A 26,529-nucleotide genomic window follows, 5' to 3' on the forward strand; every position below is an offset into this window, starting at 1 on the left:
TATTATTATTATATTATGACTATATTACTGCATCATATAGTAAAACCAAAACATTAAACAGAAATATTCGTTAAAAATTGCCAAAAATGTTTAAATTGTTAGCCAGTCGTTGTTTACATTTGGCGTAATGAACCTGAAGCTGGGTTTGAAGTCAGAAACTGGGAATACTCAAACATCTGCTCATGTCTGAAAATTTCAATATATGGCATAAACTAACACACCTAACAGAGATTACAGCTAACTGAGCTAACAGGGCTAAAACAGCTAACATAGCTAACAGGGCTAATACAGCTAACTTGGCTAATACAGCTAATTTGGCTAATACAGCTAACATAGCTAACAGGGCTAATACAGCTAACATAGCTAACAGCTAACAGGGCTAATACAAAAACAGTCGAGTGTTAAACAGTCAGTATATGGCTAACATAAACTAACACACCTAACAGAGATTACAGCTAACTGAGCTAACAGGGCTAAAAGAGCTAACATAGCTAACAGCTAACAGGGCTAATACAACTAAAAGAGATTACAGCTAACTGAGCTAACATGGCTAATACAGCTAACATAGCTAACAGCTACCTGGCTAATACAGCTAACATAGCTAACAGGGCCAATACAGCTAACAGGGCTAATACAACTAACATAGATTACAGCTAACTAAGCTAACATGGCTAATACAGCTAACATAGCTAACAGCTACCTGGCTAATACAGCTAACATAGCTAACAGGGCTAATACAGCTAACCTGGCTAATACAGCTAACATAGCTAACAGGGCTAATACAGTTAACAGGGCTAATACAGCTAACATAGTTAACAGGGCTAATACAGCTAACTTGGCTAATACAGCTAACATAGCTAACAGGGCTAATACAGCTAACCTAGCTAACAGCTAACAGGGCTAATACAAAAACAGTTGAGTGATAAACAGTCGATATGAAGCGTGAATCAATATAAGTTTAAAATTCTTAATCCTGAAAGCAACTAGTATCTTTGAAATACATGTATTTAAGTACCTCAAATTTGTACTTGAGTAATTTTACATAACAACATTGGCTATGTTGTTAACATAAACACAAAGCATCTGACCATATAAAAACAATATTAACCCCTCAGCACTCAGGAAATTTACGCACACTCACTACCTTCGGGCCTGTACGGGCCACGCCAATACAAGTGTCATAAAAAAGGGAAAAAAAACTGAGAATGTACAGGAGAGGGCAGCAACACATAATGCTCAATCCCCAGGAACAACAACATGAACTTCCTCTGCTGTTGAAGATGAAGGAGAATGGCTAGTAGGCTGCTTGTTCTCCAGTGTAGTTCTGCTTTATTGCTGAGAAATCACGTGGAGGCCGTTTAAGTGCTAATACCACAAGGTATAAATATTGAATTGCAATTCAAAGTTGAATGCTTCTGTGGAATTGTTTTATTTCAGTGTAACTTCACAATGTGTTAACAAACACCGGAAGTGAATACCATGACTAGACAGACAAAGATTTAAGATTAGAAAGCTATGAGTCACCCAGATACTGAGTTAAGCAATAAAAGACTGAATATCATAAGCGTAGGAAGAAGAGAATATATATATTTATTGTATTGTATAATATATTACATTATTGGGTTATTATTATTATATTATGACTATATTACTGCATCATATAGTAAAACCAAAACATTAAACAGAAATATTCGTTAAAAATTGCCAAAAATGTTTAAATTGTTAGCCAGTCGTTGTTTACATTTGGCGTAATGAACCTGAAGCTGGGTTTGAAGTCAGAAACTGGGAATACTCAAACATCTGCTCATGTCTGAAAATTTCAATATATGGCATAAACTAACACACCTAACAGAGATTACAGCTAACTGAGCTAACAGGGCTAAAACAGCTAACATAGCTAACAGGGCTAATACAGCTAACTTGGCTAATACAGCTAATTTGGCTAATACAGCTAACATAGCTAACAGGGCTAATACAGCTAACATAGCTAACAGCTAACAGGGCTAATACAAAAACAGTCGAGTGTTAAACAGTCAGTATATGGCTAACATAAACTAACACACCTAACAGAGATTACAGCTAACTGAGCTAACAGGGCTAAAAGAGCTAACATAGCTAACAGCTAACAGGGCTAATACAACTAAAAGAGATTACAGCTAACTGAGCTAACATGGCTAATACAGCTAACATAGCTAACAGCTACCTGGCTAATACAGCTAACATAGCTAACAGGGCCAATACAGCTAACAGGGCTAATACAACTAACATAGATTACAGCTAACTAAGCTAACATGGCTAATACAGCTAACATAGCTAACAGCTACCTGGCTAATACAGCTAACATAGCTAACAGGGCTAATACAGCTAACCTGGCTAATACAGCTAACATAGCTAACAGGGCTAATACAGTTAACAGGGCTAATACAGCTAACATAGTTAACAGGGCTAATACAGCTAACTTGGCTAATACAGCTAACATAGCTAACAGGGCTAATACAGCTAACCTAGCTAACAGCTAACAGGGCTAATACAAAAACAGTTGAGTGATAAACAGTCGATATGAAGCGTGAATCAATATAAGTTTAAAATTCTTAATCCTGAAAGCAACTAGTATCTTTGAAATACATGTATTTAAGTACCTCAAATTTGTACTTGAGTAATTTTACATAACAACATTGGCTATGTTGTTAACATAAACACAAAGCATCTGACCATATAAAAACAATATTAACCCCTCAGCACTCAGGAAATTTACGCACACTCACTACCTTCGGGCCTGTACGGGCCACGCCAATACAAGTGTCATAAAAAAGGGAAAAAAAACTGAGAATGTACAGGAGAGGGCAGCAACACATAATGCTCAATCCCCAGGAACAACAACATGAACTTCCTCTGCTGTTGAAGATGAAGGAGAATGGCTAGTAGGCTGCTTGTTCTCCAGTGTAGTTCTGCTTTATTGCTGAGAAATCACGTGGAGGCCGTTTAAGTGCTAATACCACAAGGTATAAATATTGAATTGCAATTCAAAGTTGAATGCTTCTGTGGAATTGTTTTATTTCAGTGTAACTTCACAATGTGTTAACAAACACCGGAAGTGAATACCATGACTAGACAGACAAAGATTTAAGATTAGAAAGCTATGAGTCACCCAGATACTGAGTTAAGCAATAAAAGACTGAATATCATAAGCGTAGGAAGAAGAGAATATATATATTTATTGTATTGTATTATATATTACATTATTGGGTTATTATTATTATATTATGACTATATTACTGCATCATATAGTAAAACCAAAACATTAAACAGAAATATTCGTTAAAAATTGCCAAAAATGTTTAAATTGTTAGCCAGTCGTTGTTTACATTTGGCGTAATGAACCTGAAGCTGGGTTTGAAGTCAGAAACTGGGAATACTCAAACATCTGCTCATGTCTGAAAATTTCAATATATGGCATAAACTAACACACCTAACAGAGATTACAGCTAACTGAGCTAACAGGGCTAAAACAGCTAACATAGCTAACAGGGCTAATACAGCTAACTTGGCTAATACAGCTAATTTGGCTAATACAGCTAACATAGCTAACAGGGCTAATACAGCTAACATAGCTAACAGCTAACAGGGCTAATACAAAAACAGTCGAGTGTTAAACAGTCAGTATATGGCTAACATAAACTAACACACCTAACAGAGATTACAGCTAACTGAGCTAACAGGGCTAAAAGAGCTAACATAGCTAACAGCTAACAGGGCTAATACAACTAAAAGAGATTACAGCTAACTGAGCTAACATGGCTAATACAGCTAACATAGCTAACAGCTACCTGGCTAATACAGCTAACATAGCTAACAGGGCCAATACAGCTAACAGGGCTAATACAACTAACATAGATTACAGCTAACTAAGCTAACATGGCTAATACAGCTAACATAGCTAACAGCTACCTGGCTAATACAGCTAACATAGCTAACAGGGCTAATACAGCTAACCTGGCTAATACAGCTAACATAGCTAACAGGGCTAATACAGTTAACAGGGCTAATACAGCTAACATAGTTAACAGGGCTAATACAGCTAACTTGGCTAATACAGCTAACATAGCTAACAGGGCTAATACAGCTAACCTAGCTAACAGCTAACAGGGCTAATACAAAAACAGTTGAGTGATAAACAGTCGATATGAAGCGTGAATCAATATAAATTTAAAATTCTTAATCCTGAAAGCAACTAGTATCTTTGAAATACATGTATTTAAGTACCTCAAATTTGTACTTGAGTAATTTTACATAACAACATTGGCTATGTTGTTAACATAAACACAAAGCATCTGACCATATAAAAACAATATTAACCCCTCAGCACTCAGGAAATTTACGCACACTCACTACCTTCGGGCCTGTACGGGCCACGCCAATACAAGTGTCATAAAAAAGGGAAAAAAAACTGAGAATGTACAGGAGAGGGCAGCAACACATAATGCTCAATCCCCAGGAACAACAACATGAACTTCCTCTGCTGTTGAAGATGAAGGAGAATGGCTAGTAGGCTGCTTGTTCTCCAGTGTAGTTCTGCTTTATTGCTGAGAAATCACGTGGAGGCCGTTTAAGTGCTAATACCACAAGGTATAAATATTGAATTGCAATTCAAAGTTGAATGCTTCTGTGGAATTGTTTTATTTCAGTGTAACTTCACAATGTGTTAACAAACACCGGAAGTGAATACCATGACTAGACAGACAAAGATTTAAGATTAGAAAGCTATGAGTCACCCAGATACTGAGTTAAGCAATAAAAGACTGAATATCATAAGCGTAGGAAGAAGAGAATATATATATTTATTGTATTGTATTATATATTACATTATTGGGTTATTATTATTATATTATGACTATATTACTGCATCATATAGTAAAACCAAAACATTAAACAGAAATATTCGTTAAAAATTGCCAAAAATGTTTAAATTGTTAGCCAGTCGTTGTTTACATTTGGCGTAATGAACCTGAAGCTGGGTTTGAAGTCAGAAACTGGGAATACTCAAACATCTGCTCATGTCTGAAAATTTCAATATATGGCATAAACTAACACACCTAACAGAGATTACAGCTAACTGAGCTAACAGGGCTAAAACAGCTAACATAGCTAACAGGGCTAATACAGCTAACTTGGCTAATACAGCTAATTTGGCTAATACAGCTAACATAGCTAACAGGGCTAATACAGCTAACATAGCTAACAGCTAACAGGGCTAATACAAAAACAGTCGAGTGTTAAACAGTCAGTATATGGCTAACATAAACTAACACACCTAACAGAGATTACAGCTAACTGAGCTAACAGGGCTAAAAGAGCTAACATAGCTAACAGCTAACAGGGCTAATACAACTAAAAGAGATTACAGCTAACTGAGCTAACATGGCTAATACAGCTAACATAGCTAACAGCTACCTGGCTAATACAGCTAACATAGCTAACAGGGCCAATACAGCTAACAGGGCTAATACAACTAACATAGATTACAGCTAACTAAGCTAACATGGCTAATACAGCTAACATAGCTAACAGCTACCTGGCTAATACAGCTAACATAGCTAACAGGGCTAATACAGCTAACCTGGCTAATACAGCTAACATAGCTAACAGGGCTAATACAGTTAACAGGGCTAATACAGCTAACATAGTTAACAGGGCTAATACAGCTAACTTGGCTAATACAGCTAACATAGCTAACAGGGCTAATACAGCTAACCTAGCTAACAGCTAACAGGGCTAATACAAAAACAGTTGAGTGATAAACAGTCGATATGAAGCGTGAATCAATATAAGTTTAAAATTCTTAATCCTGAAAGCAACTAGTATCTTTGAAATACATGTATTTAAGTACCTCAAATTTGTACTTGAGTAATTTTACATAACAACATTGGCTATGTTGTTAACATAAACACAAAGCATCTGACCATATAAAAACAATATTAACCCCTCAGCACTCAGGAAATTTACGCACACTCACTACCTTCGGGCCTGTACGGGCCACGCCAATACAAGTGTCATAAAAAAGGGAAAAAAAACTGAGAATGTACAGGAGAGGGCAGCAACACATAATGCTCAATCCCCAGGAACAACAACATGAACTTCCTCTGCTGTTGAAGATGAAGGAGAATGGCTAGTAGGCTGCTTGTTCTCCAGTGTAGTTCTGCTTTATTGCTGAGAAATCACGTGGAGGCCGTTTAAGTGCTAATACCACAAGGTATAAATATTGAATTGCAATTCAAAGTTGAATGCTTCTGTGGAATTGTTTTATTTCAGTGTAACTTCACAATGTGTTAACAAACACCGGAAGTGAATACCAGACTAGACAGACAAAGATTTAAGATTAGAAAGCTATGAGTCACCCAGATACTGAGTTAAGCAATAAAAAACTGAATATCATAAGTGTAGGAAGAAGAGAATATATATATTTATTGTATTGTATAATATATTACATTATTGGGTTATTATTATTATATTATGACTATATTACTAACCTTAGATATAAAGTTTGTTGTTAGTTTTTTTTTTTTTTTTTTTTTTTTAAGCCTTTTTCTCACACAAACATTGTGTACTTTTTATGCGAAAAACAGCAAATATGCAATATTTTCCAAAAATGAGGTGCAAAGAGGATTATTTGAGATGAAGTTATTACAGCCTTGACTAGGTCAAAAATTTATAACATCATTGTTTTTGATGCATTATTATTTTTGGAGACATTAGAGTTTTTTCAAAAAACTTACACCTGTTACTTTCAGGCCCAAATGGGGTCCCTCTCATAAAAGTGTCATAAAAAATTAATTAATTAATTTTTTTTTCACTTTCACTGCATCAAGCTTTTCAACAACTTCAGACCTTACCTTAGATATAAAGCTTATGATAATAATTATTATTATTTTATGTTTTAGGCCCTTTTTTCATACACAAAATGTCTAATTTCAATACAAAAAGCACAAAATATGTAATATTTTCCAAAAATGAGGTGCAAAGAGAATTATTGGGGATGAAGTTATTACAGCCTTGACTAGGTCAAAAATTGATAACATCATTGTTTTTGATGCATTATTATTTTTGGAGACATTAGTTTTTTTCAAAAAACTTACACCTGTTACTTTCGGGCCCAAATGGGGTCCCTCTCATAAAAGTGTCATAAAAAATGAATGAATTAATTTTTTTTTTCACTTTCACTGCATCAAGCTTTTCAACAACTTCAGACCTAACCTTAGATATAAAGCTCATTATAATAATTATTATTATTTTATGTTTTAGGCCCTTTTTTCATACAAAAAATGTGTAATTTCAATGCAAAAAACACAAAATATGCAATATTTTCCAAAAATGAGGTGCAAAGAGGATTATTGGGGATGAAGTTATTACAGCCTTGACTAGGTCAAAAATTGATAACATCATTGTTTTTGATGCATTATTATTTTTGGAGACATTAGAGTTTTTTTCAAAAAACTTACACCTGTTACTTTCGGGCCCAAATGGGGTCCCTCTCATAAAAGTGTCATACAAAATGAATGAATGAATTTTTTTTTTCACTTTCACTGCATCAAGCTTTTCAACAACTTCAGACCTAACCTTAGATATAAAGCTCATTATAATAATTATTATTATTTTATGTTTTAGGCCCTTTTTTCATACAAAAAATGTGTAATTTCAATGCAAAAAACACAAAATATGCAATATTTTCCAAAAATGAGGTGCAAAGAGGATTATTGGGGATGAAGTTATTACAGCCTTGACTAGGTCAAAAATTGATAACATCATTGTTTTTGATGCATTATTATTTTTGGAGACATTAGAGGTTTTTCCAAAAAACTTACACCTGTTACTTTCGGGCCCAAATGGGGGGACCCCATAAAAGTGTCATAAAAAATGAATAAATTATTTTTTTTTTCACTTTCACTGCATCAACCTTTTCAACAATTTCAGACCTAACAATAGATATAAAGCTTAGTATTATTATTTTATGTTTTAGGCCCTTTTTTCATACAAAAATGCCTGGTTCACATCATCAAATCGCACCTTTCAGGTCACATGGAATAGCTCTATGTCCAAACCCTGTTCTCTGGACCCTAACCCTTACCCTCAAGGCTCAGTATTAGGACCGCTTCTGTTCTCACTATACACCAGATCACTAGGTTCTGTTATCACATCACATGGATTCTCCTACCATTGCTACGCAGATGACACCCAGCTGTTCCTCTCTTTTCCCCCGTCCTCTGACACTCACATTGCAACTCACATCTCGGACTGTCTGGCTGACATCTCTGTCTGGACAACTGCACATCACCTCAAGCTTAACCTGAATAAAACCGAACTCCTCTTCATCCCAGGGAAAGACTGCCCTTGCATGGACCTGTCGGTCACTGTCGAGGGCATCACAGTATTACCTTCCTCAACTGCGAGGAACCTGGGTGTAATCCTCGATGACCAACTTTCCTGCACCCCCAACATCACTGCTGTGGCCTGATCCTGCAGATTTGCCCTCTACAATATCAGCAGGATTCTGACCCTCCTCACAAAGGATGCACACAACTCCTGGTCCAAGCACTGGTCATCTGACGCCTTGACTACTGCAACTCTCTCCTGGCCGGACTCCCGGCCTCCGCGATTAAACCATTGCAGCATATCCAGTGCGCTGCAGCACGCCTTATCTTCAATCTACCCCTATTCTCCCATGTGACCCCCCTCCTCCGTGACCTCCACTGGCTCCCTGTTGCAGCACGCATCCAATTCAAGACGATGGCACTGGCCTTCAAGGCCATCAATTGAACGGCACCCATCTACCTCCAAACACGCTTTGGAGAAAAGCGCTATATAAATGAGGCCATTTACACTGGTCAAACCTCACGCCCTGAGGTGAGCACTTCGCTCCTCTACTTCAGCTGGCCGGCTGGTACCACCATCGCTGAAATCAAACAAATGTTGCTCAACAAAGTCCAGATTCTTCTCTGTTCTGGCGCCCTCAGTGGTGACTATTTTTTAGCTCTTACTTTATCGGCAATGATATGTTGTGGTTTCTTTGTTTCTTTCTTTTGACAAATGTACTTATTGTAAGTCGCTTTGGACAAAAGCTAAATTACCTAAATGTAAATGTAAAACCACACAGCCAATACTACAGAGGAGGGTCTCTTTTGATCAAGAAACAAAAACATAAACAAATCCCACCTGGCCCTTCGGAATTGAATTTCACAGACACACACACACACACACACACACACACACACACACACACACACACACACACACACACACACACACACACACACACACATTCACACCACTTTTTTATATCAATCCCAACACACCCAAACCATATTTGAGCCGTTCTGGTCATGCATTTTGCAGAATACGAACTAGGCTGCTATTGTGACACTGTGCTCTGATCTCAGGCTGCTCCTCATGACTGTCTGCTGTCTGTTGGACAAATGACCAGTCTGACCAGGCTGCAAACTATTTGTGCAGACTTCAGAGAAGCAACAGCATGAATATTTTATACCACACAGCCAACAGTGCAGGAGAGTCTCTCTTTTGATCAAGAAAAAAAGACATGCACAAATCTCCATTTGCCTGTGAAGAGCTCCTTTTCACAGACACACACACACACACACACAATTTATTATCAAGCACATTCACACCACTCTTTTATATTAATTCCAACACACTAAGACCATTTTTGTGGATTTCAGCCTCTTCACTGTCATGCATTCTGCAGGATAAGACAATCATTCCATCCATTGAAACTGTGTGTGGTTAGCTCTACTGCCCCCAGTGGTTTGAGGGAGTCAGCACACCTCAAACCTTTTTTTTCTGTTATTTTGAAGGGAGGGGCTTGGGAAGTCACATTGATGCTGGCTTTAGAGAAAAAAATGACCGTTTCACAGTATGTCAAAAAAAAAAAAAATTTTATGGTTTTATAATGGGAGTTAATGGGGCCCGCCACGGTCCCGAAGGTGGTACGTGTGGGAATTTTTTTTATGGTATATTCTATACACCTTGCAATCAAGGGGATGAAAAAAAAAAGTTTTAAAAATTAAAAGACAATCCTTGGAAAAGTTTCAGAAAAGTAGGCGTTAAACTGACAGAGATATTGATAATCAAAAATCAAAAGTACCCAAACGGTCCCCCAAAGTGCCCCGAGGGTTAAAAAAGTTTTGTAAAAACACATTTGTCATTTTGACCAACATATCTATCCATTCTTAAACGTTTTTGTAAATGAAATGGTTTTCAATTGAACAACTGATCAATTCTAATGGTGAACTCAGTTCTCGCTCATCAGTTGTTTGGATTTGTCCAAAATAAAGCCATGATCATGTAATCTTATCACATATCTTATTATCTCTCCATGCAGGAAATAACACGTCAGCCCAAGTCCTCCGTGGCTAAAGCACACACACACACACACACACACACACACACACACACACACACACACACACACACACACGCACACGCACTCACACTAGAGTCATTTTGCCGTACTTGGCTGAATACTGAGTAGATTTCTATTCAAATCATTCTGGCCGATGCAGGAGAGAGGAAACAGTAGAAAGGCCTGTGACCTTGGAAAGGAGACAGACTTTTCCTGTCTTTGTTCCAAAATGTCGATCATCATTTTGGTTTGCATCACGTGAAATCACAATGAGAATGTCAGACCGTGAAACAAGTATAGGGGAGGGAGTATCCAGCTGTATGCAGGGGGGGTTTCTGTTACATCCTGCGTCAAGCAATCAGTGTATTTGTGAAACATGTCGCTGGTGTTTATCCTATTTTCTCCTTTTCCAAGTGATTGAAGTCGAGAATAAAAAAATAAAAAAAGTGACACTGAAACAAAAATCAAACCAATTTTAGATGAGTGTTCCCTCCCTGTCAGAAAGGGAGAGTTGCTCATAAAGGGAAACAAACCCTCTTCTGTTGACTGAGACAGAAAGGCCATCCAGCATCATACCCCAGGCAGGGGAATGTGGTTCTGTGTGAAGGCTGCTGTTCAAGACTCAGCTCTCGGCTTTGTGGAGTTGATAATGACAGCGATGGCCGAGGGGCTCTGGTCACTGATCACAGAACACTGATTCCCGTCTGTTTTGCTGCTTCAATCAGCATTTCTACAAAGCTCATTGTAAAGCTGGGCTGCTTGCTGTGTCAGCACAAAAAAAATCAACTTTGTAACATGGAATAAATTAGACCAAAGCGGAGCCACAAATCAACTGTGAGATCATAGTATGAAATATTGCTGCTTATACAAGCTACAAAGGAGGACAAGGAGAAGAGTTGTGTGATGTGTTTTAATTTGGATGGCGTTCACAAGCCTACCTTCTCTTCAGCATTGTGCATATTTTTTAATGATAGTTTCCCCTTCAGTATATGTGTGCCAAGTACAAATCTGTTAACGCTCAGAGAATATTTATTTGTTTAGATATCAGCTATTAGTTTAAGTGTTGCATGCCCCGAACAGCTGTTTAAAGGGATTTCTGTTCATCCCAATGAGAAGAAAATTCAAGTAACCCTGAAGTATAAAGCACTAAAATATTGATATTAAAAGCAGACTGGGCTTCAGCAGAATATAAGAGGCTTTTCAGGTTGTTTTTTAACCCTCCCTCATGGAAGAAGTACTTACTACCTTATACTGAAGTCAAAAATTGTAGAAATACTCTGTTACATGTGAAATTACTGCATTCCAGTTTAAACAATCTAAAAGTATTCACATCATTAAAGTACCAACAATAAAAGTACTCTTTAAAATGGCCCATTTCAGAATAATGTATACTATATTATTGTATTATAATGTTTGATGCATTAATGTGTACAATAACTTCAATGTTGCAGCTGGTAAAGCTGATTTTAACATCCTTATATGCTGCTGGGTAGCTTATGAAGTCTTATTTGAACCTATAATAACACATCATTATTTATTTGTTGACATTTTGTATTATTAAATTGAGTCTGCAAAGTAATATGTGGGTGGAGTAAAAAGTTATATGTCAATCTGAGTATGAAGTATGAAGAAGCAGAAAATGGACTAAAAAGTACCTTCAAATGGCTCAGTACTTGAGAATGTACTTACTTCCCATCATGCATTATGTTCCCATCCCACCCGCAGTGTTGCGTTTATCAGTAGTTTGTGACCGACAGCCAACGGCTCTCAAGATTGGCTAATTAATAACTTGGCTATTATGTTACACAGTAAATGACCCTCTGTAGTTCTGTTTAATACAGCTGTCACCGGCTCCGTGTCATTACCGTTGTTTCCCAACAGGTGGCACTCAACACCACAGCTTCCAAGTGGAGCAGAGCAAAACAGCCCTGGGAGTCACACCTTTATTAGTCAACCTGACATGTATGCTAATGGCTTAGCACACTATGTAAAGATGGAGGGAAGGGGGGGGGCTGAAGAGGTGTTATTAAAATTAGCTCCTTGTGTGTGTCAATCTATTTTTAGGGATGAAAAATGTTTTCACACAGCTCAGTGGCTATAACTCATATTTTCCAAAAGAGGGCTCCTTTTAAGGAGAAACCGCAGAATCCATTCCTCCTTTGTTTATTCATTTAATTTCATGGCAGCTGTGTCTGCTGTTAAAGCCACGTTAGAAACAACACAAGTGGATTGTTTCCCAAATATAAAGCCCCTTTAAACAGCGTGGGGTCACGGGTGAAGCAGGTGGCTAAATGGTCGCACGGCTCTGGCCTTGATTCCCTCTCTCTCTCCTCGTTGCAGAAATAATGTTTCAACTCGGGGCCCTGCAGAGTCACACATGTCAGGCATTTGCATGGGAGAAATTGGACTTAAATGGGTAACACATGACTCATTCTTGTCTCAGCCCCGACAGCTGCAACAGGCCAAGCAGTTATTGGACAAATATGATTCGCCTCAGAACAGAGTGAGTCTTCAAAGCTTTTCCAATGTGGAATCTTTGACGTAAGCCGAAAAATAAAAAGATATTGAAGGGGATTTAGTGTGAAACATATTGAGTTACATTCAAGCCATATCATGAGTATTCATTTTCCTTTCGCTCGCTGGATTTTTTTTTGTTTTTTTTTTGTTCTGACCTTAACCTGACAACTGTTATGAATTCTGCATTAGCAATCAAAACAAAAGGCTATTATGCAGTGCAGCGCAGCGCTGGCCCCCGGTTGCTACTTGGCTCATATTCCCTGTACAGTAAACAGCCCACAGATGTTTTACATTGATATTAAGAACCTTAATTTGTCCTCTGCAGAAAAAGGCCAGGCATAGTGTGGGGATTAAGTTCTCAGCCATGTATCACACACAGCACAGACAGCAATCTCATTTAGCTTGAGTGAAGTTTACAGTGAGTGGGTTTTGCATAGGTCATAAGTTGTCTCAAAATACCCCCCTGTCACCATAGCAACTTCAAGTGACTGCTAAATTGCCTTATAAAATGAGATAAATTATTAATGCTGACAGTTTTTTTTTCTCTCTCCCCTCTTTAATATGTGTGCCCAGGCTGTGAGCTCAGAATAAAATACTGTATTTCCTCTCCCGCGCTGCTGTGATGGAAACAGTTCAGTAGTTGTCGGTCATATTTCAAAACGTATCCATTGTCCCCGTTGTTGAATGGGCTGATTGCTGTGTGTTGATTTGCAGGTGTACGACGGGGGTCACATAGATTACCAGAGTGTTGCACGGATGACAACTGAAGCCGTCGTCGGGACCGAATGCGCGATGACTAATCTTGAAAACTACCAGTGTAAAAGGGCTGCATTGTAATTGCTTATGTACACGGTGATTTGACGTATACATAATGCAGTACTCTCAGCGCAGATGGGAGGGAGACACGCACCAGTGAGTAATCTGATCATAGACGTCCACTGACATTTATGGCCGTTTTATAACAATTCAGCGTTTGACAGAAAAGACAGTTGGTGATGCATTACACAGATGGTAAAAGCTGAGGTCACTGTCCTCAGCGGCTTCATAGTCAATGATAGTTTGACCGCTGGGTGTAATAACCTGACTGATGTTTCAACTGCAAAGAGCAAAAAAAAAAAAAAAAAGGTTGTGCATTAATGTATTCCTCAGATGTGGAGGTGATACTGTGACCTGTTTTTTTATTATTATTTTTTAAGATCAGTGGTGTTTGCCTCTCTCTATCTGTCTCTGTCTCTCCCTGCAATACAAACATCCACATCTTACAGGCAGTAACTCAATGTAACAAAATGCCTGTTCAATCACTCTCATCTTTTATAGTTATACTCATCAGACATTTACATAAATGCATTATTCATGGTTCTAATCCCGGTTTCAGATGGGGAGATATAAAATGTGTGTGTGTGTGTGTGTGTCCTGATGTGTATGCAGATGGCAGAGGAATGAAGCAGCCTATTGTGTTTGCGGTTTGCACATTTCTGATTCGGCTGAGCACTCTCGATCAATGAGGCAAATTTACATTTGCTGCGGCGGTAATAACCTAAAAAACCCATAGTGATGTTAACACTTGTGTACACTCGAATTCACGTTGCCCTGCCGCATGATTACATTTGTGCAGCGCTTAATAAAATGACTCACTTAACATTATCAAACAATTCCGCTGTAATAATGGCCCCGTGGATGTGGGAATGTGTGTTGCAGGCAAGTTCATTGCCCAGACTTGGCCAATGTTTTCTTTATGAAGTATGCCCAGCATGCATATACATATATACGACGTATGATCAATGACCATAGCCATGAATGGATGCAATAATTGGTTTGCTGCATATGGCAGACCTCAATATTGAATATTGTAATTGAATAGACGGATTGCAGAAACGCATAAATTATGCATAAAACATGATGAAATGTGACTCGGATAAACAAGTATGATACTAGACGCGAACAAGAAGAGATAAATGTATCTTTCTCTTCTGTGAACAGCAATAATCCACACGGATCACTGCATGCAGCAACTCCTTTGATGTTCTGAAGATATCACCGCATCACAGATATTTATGAGCTGAAGTCGGTTAATATTCAGCCAACAGTACGCTGGCTGACACCTGCTAATACGCACAGAAAAATCATCCCAAATAGCCTCCAGATGAACACATCAAACTTAAGTCCTGATTAAAAGTGAGCCTTTCACTGAAGTAATTGGATTTCTTGTGTGCACGTGCCGTCCACTGTCGGTGGACCCACGTGTGATTGAACGGAAAAGAAATGTAACACCACGTTATAATGAGCCCAAGAGGTTAAAATTAGCCCAGCAGCATCATTCACGTCTCCTCTTACCTTTCCTAAAGTCATGCTGCAGACCATTGTCAAGACTCAGGTGCAAAGTTACTATTGAAACGTGTTTCCTGTGGACATATGTACTTGATTTTTAATGTCCCAGGGCTTTCCATTGATGATAAGGATATCCACTGGTTATACATGTGGAATAAGTAGGAGACAGAGTATGTTGCCCTAATTTGTCATCACAACTGTTCTTGCGTCAGTCATCTGTATTTTTTTTGTAAATATATTGTAAAGTATTGCTGCTTTTACTTGAGTAAAATGACGTCTGATTATGACATCACTGGTACTTAGTTTACAACAAGTGTGTTGGGCATTAAAACGCTCTACCAGTTGATAAAATAATCCATTTATTGTGCAAAATGAATATTACCATAGAAAATAAAGTTGTCTGAAGATAGAAACATATAAAAACTCGATCCGTCTAACATAATTAATTTGCATATGGAATCTATTCGCTCTTGGGATGTTTGTCTTGCAGGTTTCTTGTGAAGAGAAGCCCCCACTGTGACTTTCCCGCCGTGAAACTAATCAAGGATTATCTTATTTGATCTTATATTTGTTGAAAAGATTGGATTAATATGAATTTTCTGCCATTTTCAAGATGTATCGAATGAATATACAGTGCTAAATAGGTAAATCCAGAATGATATTGCTTATACTGGTAATTTTTCAACAATGCCAAAGTTTAAACTTGCAGTAACTGAGTCTATGGCCATTGGAGAGTAGTGGGAAAAAGCTGTATTCCATCAAATTCAGAGCAACATTATCATATTATTCATTTTGGAGTTGTGTTTCTGGCCCCTGAGCGATCTAAGTCCAATTTTCCCTCTTCTACATGTTTTACTCTCAACCAACTTTAGGGAAATTACTGGTTCTAGCTGCTAAACGCTTTGCTGTGTTCGCCAGCCAGTTGCTAACGCTGCCCGTCTGCTGTTTGGCGGGGAGTGTACAGTGGCTTTATCAGACCAGAACCATAAAGTTGTGGGGAGAAAACCAAAACAAGGAACTAAAGGAAGCTAAATGCCCCGTGGAGTTGTGAGGAGCTGCAGAGTCAAGTGATAATTCTCTGTGGGTTCGTCACTTTAATGGACCCACTACAAATACACGTAGAATAAAAATAATGTGTATAATAGATATACCACAATAACAGTTGTAGACATTGATGACTTCAGCCTGGCCACTGGGCGCAGCTTCTCTGTCCAGAAATGGAGGAAATACTTTTTTATTGTGTTGTTGAATAAAAGCCTGCAGTCTGAAAAGGTTGCACTGCGATTTAATGACTTTTTGTTGTTTTATTAAGATCATTAGTTGATTTCATTTAATTGTATTCATTTAAAAAATAAATAAAAGGAGACATGTTTATGTTGAGTTTTGAATATTGCTCTTGACGCATAAAAAGATTTGTTGTGTTTTGAAAAGTATCTTTTTTCAGTTTCATGGGGAAAAGTAATATATGCAGATTTTATACTTTTACTGCACATTTCTACTGCTTGGTAGAGGCTCAATGGCCTAATAAATGTTAAAAATATGCAAATAAATCATTTTTACATTGGTCCATCAGACGGTTGATGCATGCAGCTCCCTGTGAGTTGATTTCTTACCTGTTTCTCTGTGTTGCTTAAATAGTAAATGTTATTTTCAAGCCATTCTAACTCACATTCATATTCACCATTAATACATATCAACATATGGCCAGGATTATGTTACTTTAATGGCGTTTGTATTACATTGCTGTGGCTGAAATAGTAACCCCTCTGGCTCGCTATTTTGAGGTGACTTTCCACACTCATTTGTGGCTCCCTGCTGAGGCTGCCTCATTTGGTACAATGTGGAACACTTGTGTTTAGAAAAAGTAAAGTTTTACCACTCACTCACTCACTCACATATTGTACCTTCCTGCTAGAGGCAACAAACAAGCTGCCTCAAGCTTTTCCTCCAGGTTTTCCATGATATTTCCCATAATAAGGTCTCTTTAGTGCCTTCCATTTGTGGAGATTTGTCAGGCGTCGTTGCTCACTCATGCAGTCAACACAGAACATTAATAGCGGTATGAACCAGTTTTGTGTCAGAGCTTTGAAAACGAAACAAAGAATATTTATGTGCTGAGTGAGTTTATTTCACTCGTCAAAAATCCCCCAATAAACACGTTTGTGAGCAGTGATTGTAATGGTGGAGGGGGGGGGGACAGCTTGAGAATGTAAACTGGGTTGAAAGTTTAAAAAAAATCCCAACCCTGTAAGATTCACAACCCACATATGTGGCTGGACTCAGAGAGGGTAACTTTCACATTTACTCAGGGGGATTTAGCTGTGGTGCCTGAAATTAACATTAAACTGTTCAATATGCCTAACAGTGGCAACAGACGATCTAGAACCCATGATATTCATTCATTAATTCTTTTCATGTTTCAGGTTCGCTCACAAGGTTGAACCCATTTAAATGTATCTCATTGATGTCCTTTTTTCCGATGGTATCTAACACCAGACATGTTGAGATAAAGAAAAGCAGATGAGAGTGAACATTTTAACGACTAAACCAAGTGTTGTGCAACGTGTGCTGCTGCTCGCTCTCCAGAAGCGGCTCCCGCTCCCTAGAATATCACATTTGTCCGACGCTCCTCTTGTTATTTACTTTTCCGTACACATCTCTCAACACCAAGCACCCACTCCCACCAACTTGCATCGATATCTGCACCACGGCGTTGCAGTCGCCGCTGCCGGGCTCTGGCTGTTGACAAGCAAACACTTGCAATTGCCAGATAAGAGCTCGAGCGGTGCCATTGATTAACCAGGGACTTCATTATAGTGGCTGCCATTAACAATGCAACCCCATTGATTCGGCCACTGAAAATGGCTGGGAGAGAAAATCAGCAGAGATAACACTAAGAGCCACGGTTTATATGAGATTCACTGCAGGATCCCAACACTGCAGCAGCAGACGCGTATAAGACAACGAGCTCCTGTGTAATCCAGCTTTTAGTCCAAACCGATGCTCTGAACTGGTACTTAAACGAGCCGAGTGTTACAGAATATTGCCTCAGCAATTTTAGCATTAATACATCAAGCTCTTTGAGTAGAGTGCAGTAAACAGAAACGCTGCAGCTGCACTTAAGAGGACTGGAATGATCATCTCGTTCTCAATGATCTTATTATTTTATTATTATTATCTATTAAACCCTATTGATGTAGTAGGGGAAAGTTGCCACTGTGTGTCTTTAAGACACCACACAGCAATTCATAACAGCAGCAGAACCAGATGAAGAGAGAGAAAAAAAAAGCATGTCCTTTTGGTAGAAAGGAAAACAATTTGCCGGATGTGAATCAATGCGTCTGTATGCTCTCCGTCACTTCAGGAAAAAAAAAAGAAAAAAAGAAAAGCGCATTGCGTAATAGTGGACTTGAAATAACTGGTGTCAGAAGTAGGCCTATGTCGCTGTTGCTCTGTGATCTGAGTGGTGGATAAATGCAGGGCAAAGGGTGGATGACAGCGAGGGAACAGCGCAGCGCTGTGGACGGACTCGGTACTACTCAACACATCGATAATGCCAGACAGGCGGTAAAATACAGCTGACACATTCAGCAGCGGAGAGCGGAGGACAATGAGTCCGCACGTGTAAATAGAAACCGCGAAGTTTGTTTTTTTTTAACTCGGATATCATAGCTGTAATTAATACGTCAGAGTTTTATTATGGTCCCTTAATACCGTCGTTATTCCCCAGTGTTTATACTCGCCTAATAAATATTAATCAACGTAATTATATAAGAGGCTTTGATCGCGCAGACGTGTTAACCCGTGTCAAATATATCCCGCTGTCTTCACAAGGTCAGCGCGGCGTTTTAAGATGATTTATGTCCGCATAATGGACCGCCTCGTGAATTCTGTCTCGTGACGCCCCGCTTTCTAACTCGGCCAATTTTTTTTTTTTTTTTTTTGTCTTTTCATGCTCGCCTCCAAATATATAAAGACCATTATTTTCAGCATTTAACGCCAACCCGCGCGCCTCAGCCATAAAGCAGAACAAGTTCCGCTCAAAGCAAAGCCGGCACCTCACGGGTCCCCACGTCGCCTTTTGAGGAATCATTTGATAGCCCTATTAACTTTCATGTAACATTGTTTCTTGAAGGCATCCACAGCAAGCGCCTCAGTGTCATTACTGTGAGAAATGTGCTTTCATAGTGAACGTCTTTTACACAAGTCCTGGAAGATACAAGGTATCGGAATAGCCCTTAAACGCGGCATATGAGCGCAAATGAAGCTTCTCTACGCGGATCGTTCTCCGAAAATGGGTATTTTGTGTTTTTAGATGCAACTACTATCTATTAATGGTTAAATATTATGCATGTGTATGAATATTTGTTAAAATTTTGACTAAACAAGCGAGTGCGCTTATTAGAAATTCATCATAATAAAATCACTGTCACATATTTGCATCAGCAAATAAACACGCATATTTACAGAGTATTTACTGGAGTGCGTTGACCACAAACTACCCTCCCACGACTCTTAATGGACAAATACACGATGTTTTAAACTCCACGGGATTATGTGCCTTGCAGGACCTTCCGCGATCCATTCAAGCCAGCAAGTTTGGAGAGCGTGTTGAGTTTAATCAATTCATAACGTCGAGATGGAGCCGAACTCACTGAAGGTAACGTTTGTTATCAACCGTCTGTTTCTTTGATTTCTTTCGCATTGCGCTACTCGCCACCTCCCGTAAACGTTACTCACGTGCCTCGGCCACCAAAGTTTTGACACATTGCATTTAGCGTGGCCACATCTGTGTCATATGTTGAACGTCTAAAAATAGTTACATGATACTAATTGTTGTGTGTGCACGAAAGCCGCGATGCCCCAATGTGATATTTGACCGACCGTGCGTAATTACGCAGGGATGTTGGACATGTTTTGTGTCCACTTGGCCGCGATTTGTTTACCAAATGAGTTGATAAAGCCATTCATTAATACCTTTGTGTTTTTCCTCTACAGTGGGTGGGCTCGTCTTGCGGTTTACATGGACCATATATATTCTATAAAGCCTTTAAATTTCACCGAGACGGCAAACCGAGGATTCTGTCTCTGGGAGACTTTTTCTTCGTCAGATGTAAACCAGAGGATCCTATTTGCATAGCGGAGCTTCAGCTGCTCTGGGAAGAAAGAACAAGCAAGCAACTTTTATCGAGCTCCAAACTTTATTTTCTACCCGAGGATACTCCCCAGGGACGGACAGTCGCTCACGGAGAGGTAGGAAGAGTGATTCCTAATGAATCATTGTGAGTGTTTTTGCTGTTTCATGGTGTTTATTCCCTGTGCTCTTCCCTTGTTCGCGAGAGTTGTTTTCCCCTTCTTTTTATTAACCAGCATCTTTACTGCATTAGGAGTTGGCGGTGGGTGTGTTGGTCTCCGGTGGCAGACATTTATAAGCACATGCATCGACACTGACATCGATGTGCCCGAGCAGCTAAATGATTGTCCCCGGCAGCGGTGTTTGGTCTCGAGTTTTTTACTTTAGCCCCGTTTGCCCGTATTGTGGTGTCAACTGCTGAATGTGCACTTGTCCAGCTGCGCTCAATAAGGCTGCCGCTGCGCTCTATGGGGGCTAATTGTGTTATAAAGGGGGAAATCCGCAAGAATCCTGCGCCGAGGCTCTGTCATTTCATTTCTGGTTGAAAAAAAAAAAAAAGCATAAAAAAAAAAAAAAACGTTGTCAAATACTGACACACGGGCGGAAATTGCGAAACGGTAATGAACGCACGGGGTCAACTGGGCTCAGATCTTTCGCTGCGATAGTTATTGGATATTTTGTAACGCCGCCTGATGTTGAAAGAGGCACACAAAGCGTGGCAGGGCACAGCCAGCATCGACACGTTTTTTTTTTTTTTTTTTTAACGACGCTCCGCGCTTTGCATCATTTTTCCATGTGGACATTTCCATCCTCAACAATGCGATATTGTCGGCTCGCGTATGAGACAACGCTCGAAACGCCTCCGCGTTCGCATTACGCACGTTGCTGGCAGCCGGCGGAGCAATAGTTATGATTGACTGTGGCCATATGTGGCGCTTGTGATCCGGTTGCGTCGCTGCGCTGGATGATATGCTAAACGCTGGGTTTTGTCCGGTGTCCCGGCTCCAACGGCACTTTTTTTTTTTAAATCACTCCGCTTGTGATCACTTGCTGCTGGATGGAAGTGATTCTCTGCTGTTGTATTGTTTATAGGGAAAGGACAAAGCCGTGTTTGTACTCGACTCTTCCGCTGCATGGTTTACTTACATTCTTTCCTCTTGAGTAATAGAGTGGCTATCACATTTCCCTTTCATGAGAAAGGTGGCTATTTATGGGCCGCCGCTTAGACAAGCTATCATCTTTGTGGTCGACTTCTTCTATGAGCGGGTATCATCTCCCGGAGCCTTTCTCGCTTAAGCCGTTAACACGCCGCGATTATTTAGTAATTACTTTTGAGTGCATGCGTCGCCAATTGCTAGGGCCACACTTGCGCAACGACACGTCAGCTCCGCCCCTTTACCCAAAAGACTTATTTGCATTGCAAAGTGCTTACATTCCAGTCCACTGGGTATATCTGGAAATATTTTATTAACTACCAGGAGGGCTGCGATGCAAATCTGGGGGAGAACCAAGGGAGCGCAGAGCGATTCGAGAGGAGAAGCAGCTGCTGTAGTTTGTGTATTTAATAACAGAGTACAAGCGGAGGGATAAAAAAAAGCCCCCCCTGTATGAATTATGCAGCAGCGACTTGCATCACAACACAACCATCCTGCACAAGCGCCAGAGACGTGCACGTGCTTTGAAGTTGCAGGCTGCTAATAAAAAAAAACAAAAAAAAAACACCCGCACTATGAAACGATGCTGTTTGAGGACGATGCAATGGAGGTGTCTGCAAACTGATCTCAATTAAACGGCTCGTCAAACCCCCCCCTGCTCTCAGCACATCGGACTACTTACTGTATTATACAGTGGAAATTGCCCTGACAACTTGAAGTCAGTTTATGACCTTCACTGAGCTCATTCACATTCTCGCTGACTTTGCCCCATAACACTAATCTGCACTGTGTGAGTCAGCGAGGAGCGCTTACAGATGCAACCCATAATCCCCCAAAATAAACAGGGAGGGTAAACTAGCCTCACACAAAAAAACAGCCCTGATATGAAAACTCTGCCTGAGTGATGTATGTGTAGAAAGACTATTTGTTTTTTTAAAAGGTAAACACCAGAGTTCATTTCTTTTCTTTTTTTTTGCCATATGGGGGGGAAGTGAAGTTCATAAAGCTCACATGAATCATTATGGGACTCTGGTTAAGTATTAAGACTAATGACTGTGGAGTTACTCTCTTTGAATGTATAATTGACTGGCTGGAAATCAGGAGTACAAATTAGCCGAGTGACTCACGCAGATATGAACTTGATAACATACAGCTCTCAGGAAGTGTGCTGTTTTCACAAGGTTGCACTGCTTAAAGAGCACAGCTTGGACTCGGCGGCGTCGGGGCATTCGTTCCTGGATCTATCCTTGAATACTTTCACGCAACATGACACTAAATCAGTTTTAACATCTGACATGTAAACAACCAGTGCTGTTTCTCCCCTCTCTCTCTCTCTCTCTCTCTCTCATGCTCTCATATAATCTCACGCCTGAAGCACAACATCCTTCAAATACCAAAAGGCACAACTTTGTTTTTTTTTGCAAACGACACCAGAACAGCCTCATATTGAACTAGCCCGCTGGAACTGGATTACTTATTCACTCGTGTTCTCAGCGGCGAAGGTATGATGTAATTTCCTGGTTATTTCTCAGGTATTTGTTTGCTCCCAGCCCTCTCCTGCGCCGTGTTTTGCTGCGCTGTGCAGTGACAAGAGAAACCCATGACCTACTGTGCTTGTTTTTCTTCTGTCACAGGGTTGGAGGTCAATTCCTTTTTAAACGCAGCCAGCTTTAAATCCAGTCGGCTTTCGGCTGGAAATAGAACTAGTGATTCATTGAATAAACGTGGCCCTCTGCGGCCGGCGTTTTTTTTTTTTTTGCTGGAGAGTTGATCCAGAGAAATGATATTAATCTCTTTATCCTGGGTTGATTATTGAGTCCATATGTGGAGGAAGCTCTACTTTTCATTGTATCTCGGCCTGACAAGCGGTGTTTACCCCCACCAGTTGAGCTGTGCTTGCTCTTTAAACAGGCTTTGTGTCGAGCTGCTCACCCATTATGACAAACCCTCTATTGGGGCCCTCTGCTCTATTTGTCGGCCTGCAAACTGCCACTGACTAAACAGTCACATGTGTTTTAAAACTCATTGAGTGACACATTATTTCGTCTCACTCATCTGTGCCCGCCTCTCCTCCTGCCGGGCTCCGCTCGCCCACTGTAACACTTTTTTTTCGGACTCCCGCGCTTCGGGAGAGAGCCGTTACAGATAAAAGCTTACCGCACGCAACGCCCACTTTATGTATACTCTGCTTCAGGAGGTTAATTGCTTATGCTTATCTTATACTATGTGTCCTGCTTTTAGTGCAAATACAGCAAAGGCGCTCTTAATGGGAATTCACAAACGCTGAGAATATTCCTGGATCATGTTATATTAATGTGCTATTATCATCACCTCTGATTTCATCTGACCTCTCTTCTCCTCTATTCTGTCCCTGTAGCTGACAAGGCTTTGGCACGCACGCACACACACACACACACACACACACACACACACACACACACACACACACACACACACACACACACACACACACACACACACACTGACAGGCTGGGGACTGCAGCACTAGGCCAGTATTGATTGCTGTGGAAAACACTTTGGCATGCATCCAGATCCATTTCTTCAGTACATGGCAGTAGTCCATGCATGTGTTTCAGTGCTTGGAAAGCCAGCTTGTAGGGAAATTAGATTGTATTCATTTGCTGCTTCTTTGATTTTTCCTAAGGGAAAAACCCTGAATGGGTAATTCAGGCATCTGGGCTGCTAGTTGAGTTAAGTGTAAGTGGCTTAGATATGCGACCAGCGTTTTTGATGGATAAGGTCGTTCTGTTGAATGACTCGGGTATAAATGCGATATGGCACATTTTTACAGTGATCTTTCTGAGAACATCCATACTGCTGCCTTGTCTTGTCCAGTCTGTGCATTATTCCAAATCTCCCCATTCACACAGCAATGGCAGGAATTTGGGGGGGGGGGGGGGGGGGGGGGGGTCTTATAGCGTGCATGTGTAGCGTGCGCGCATGGGTGCCTCCTCCTGCCGCAGAACAAGTCATTAACTATGAACACTGCCCTCCAGTGAATTCCTCACCATTGCTGAAATAGCATGTAAATTATTACCAGCTTTTTAAGATAGTGTAATTTAAAACCTTTAAAAGTGAATACCCTGGACTTCAAAGGCTATAATAATAATAAAAAATAAAAAAAACGCTAATATTTCCCACTTGGTTTAGGAGTTGTCATTCTTGTCCTTGGAAATCTTCTGATTCTTAACTGTCATCGTGTCTTGCAGCACAAGTAAATGATACGTTACAGTGTGTCAGGAGACTTCTGATGCCCTTTCGCTCGCTTTCTTCCCACTTTGTCATTGACTAACCACTTGAGCAGGCAAACATTTGCCTTGATGCATGACTCCAATGCCCCCAGCAACGGTGGATCGTTATTATAACCTTTGAGGAGAACGCAGCCGCAGCTGAGGAGCTCTTGCTTAATTCTCCGGCCAATATTTCTCCCTCTTAACTGTGGTGTCTTAGACGGTGCATGTGGAAACATCACGCATTCGCTCTTGTTTTTTTTTCCTTTTTTTTTTTTTGTCTCGCGTGTGCATTTGTGAAAATACAAGAGCACAAAGCTGATGTGATTCGATGGGAGCTGACGCAGCTCTTTTCGTGGTGTCTCCTTACATGATGGATGCCTCACCCACCTTCAGAAAGCCTTTGAAAACTCCTGCTATCTCGCTATTTTTTCCCTGTCATTATCACTGCGAAAAGAATGCCTGAGTTCATACATCACCCCGGCTCACGTGAGAGCAATCTCTTAACGGAATCGGTGAATAAAAGATGAGTTCAGCACCCCCCCTGCAGATATTACAGCAACGTTTATGCATATGAATAAGCTGCGTTCATTAAGCGGCGGAGCGTTATGTACGATAATTCTCACCTTTTTTTAAACGGTGTACCTTGAACTCTTGAGGCGGTCTTAAAAAATAAAAAACATATTCTAATTCAATTGTCCCTGGCTTACTCCCCAGAGCTCCCTTTTTAATTCCTAGATAAGTTTGTTTTGGGACACTGAAGCCAAGGTCAGTCATGGGGAGGGGAGAGAGATAATGAACTCATATTGTGTTTCATACCCCTGTTCTCTCTCTCTCTCTGTCCTTCTTTCTCTCTCCTTCTCCTGCTCTGTCTCCTCATTGTCCATGTCACCATGTCCATTACTCAATTACTAATCTCCTTTGGCCTTAGGAATTCCAGTGGTGACCTCTCTGAGGCAGCAGGCTGAAACCTTCCCAGGATGACAGGACCACTGTGTGTGTGTGTGTGTGTCAAATGTGTGTACCCACAGTATAGAAAGACACCCACCCACCAGGAGCGTGCACCCCTCGACTCCCTAGCTGAAAGTGCTGTCCGAGCGATGAGACGCTCGGCCGCGGAACACTGACAGTCAGGAATGCCTCCCTCGCTATTTTCGCACACAGTGGCGTGGATTTTCTCGCAGGGAATTGTTCGCAGTGATATGGAATATTTCAGGGTGCATTGTTGCTAATTGGATCACCGAATATAGAATCGGGGGAATGTCCCCAAAGTGCTGTTTTGCCACCAGCGCCCCGCCGCTATCCATATCAATTGAATGATATGGATTTTAATTTCAATGAGATTGCAAGAGTCACGGGGGTTTTTTTTTGCCGGAAACAGAGTTATCCACAGTTTCACAGCAGAAGTCTGTTTTCCCCAACTTTCGCTCCATTATGTGCAGCCGTAGCAATAAATCCACTCAGTAATGTTTTTGGAGATATCATGCTGCTGCAGTAATAACATGAATTATTGATGGAGGAACGGAGACAGAATGTTACATTCAGCTGTTAATGTGTCACCTTGCATTTCAACTCAAACATAAAACAAGCAGTTAGAGAAATATGCGCGTTTATTGACATGCCCGAGGTACAATCCTGGTAACACATTAAGACTTTTAGTGTTCGATTCCGAGTGTGTAAACGCTCTTAATGCATCTGTGTAGGAAGCGTCGGTGAAATGACACCAGGCCGTTT

The 26,529-nt window shown here is 40.3% G+C and overlaps 1 protein-coding gene across 1 annotated transcript in view; it reads left to right on the forward strand.

Annotated features, from left to right (window-relative positions):
* Positions 1-19,809: 19,809 nt before the first annotated feature.
* arid5b (AT-rich interaction domain 5B) overlaps positions 19,810-26,529 on the forward strand; it is a 71,809-nt gene continuing 65,089 nt past the window's right edge. The window contains exons 1-2 of the mRNA XM_084021986.1: positions 19,810-19,916; positions 20,255-20,509. Of these exons, the coding sequence (XP_083878112.1) occupies positions 19,896-19,916; positions 20,255-20,509 (276 nt within the window). The 5' untranslated portion in view covers positions 19,810-19,895. The remainder of the gene's footprint in view (positions 19,917-20,254; positions 20,510-26,529) is intronic.

The sequence above is a fragment of the Eutrigla gurnardus genome, assembly GCF_963514095.1.
Source record: "Eutrigla gurnardus genome assembly, chromosome: 11".
NCBI lineage: Eukaryota > Metazoa > Chordata > Actinopteri > Perciformes > Triglidae > Eutrigla > Eutrigla gurnardus.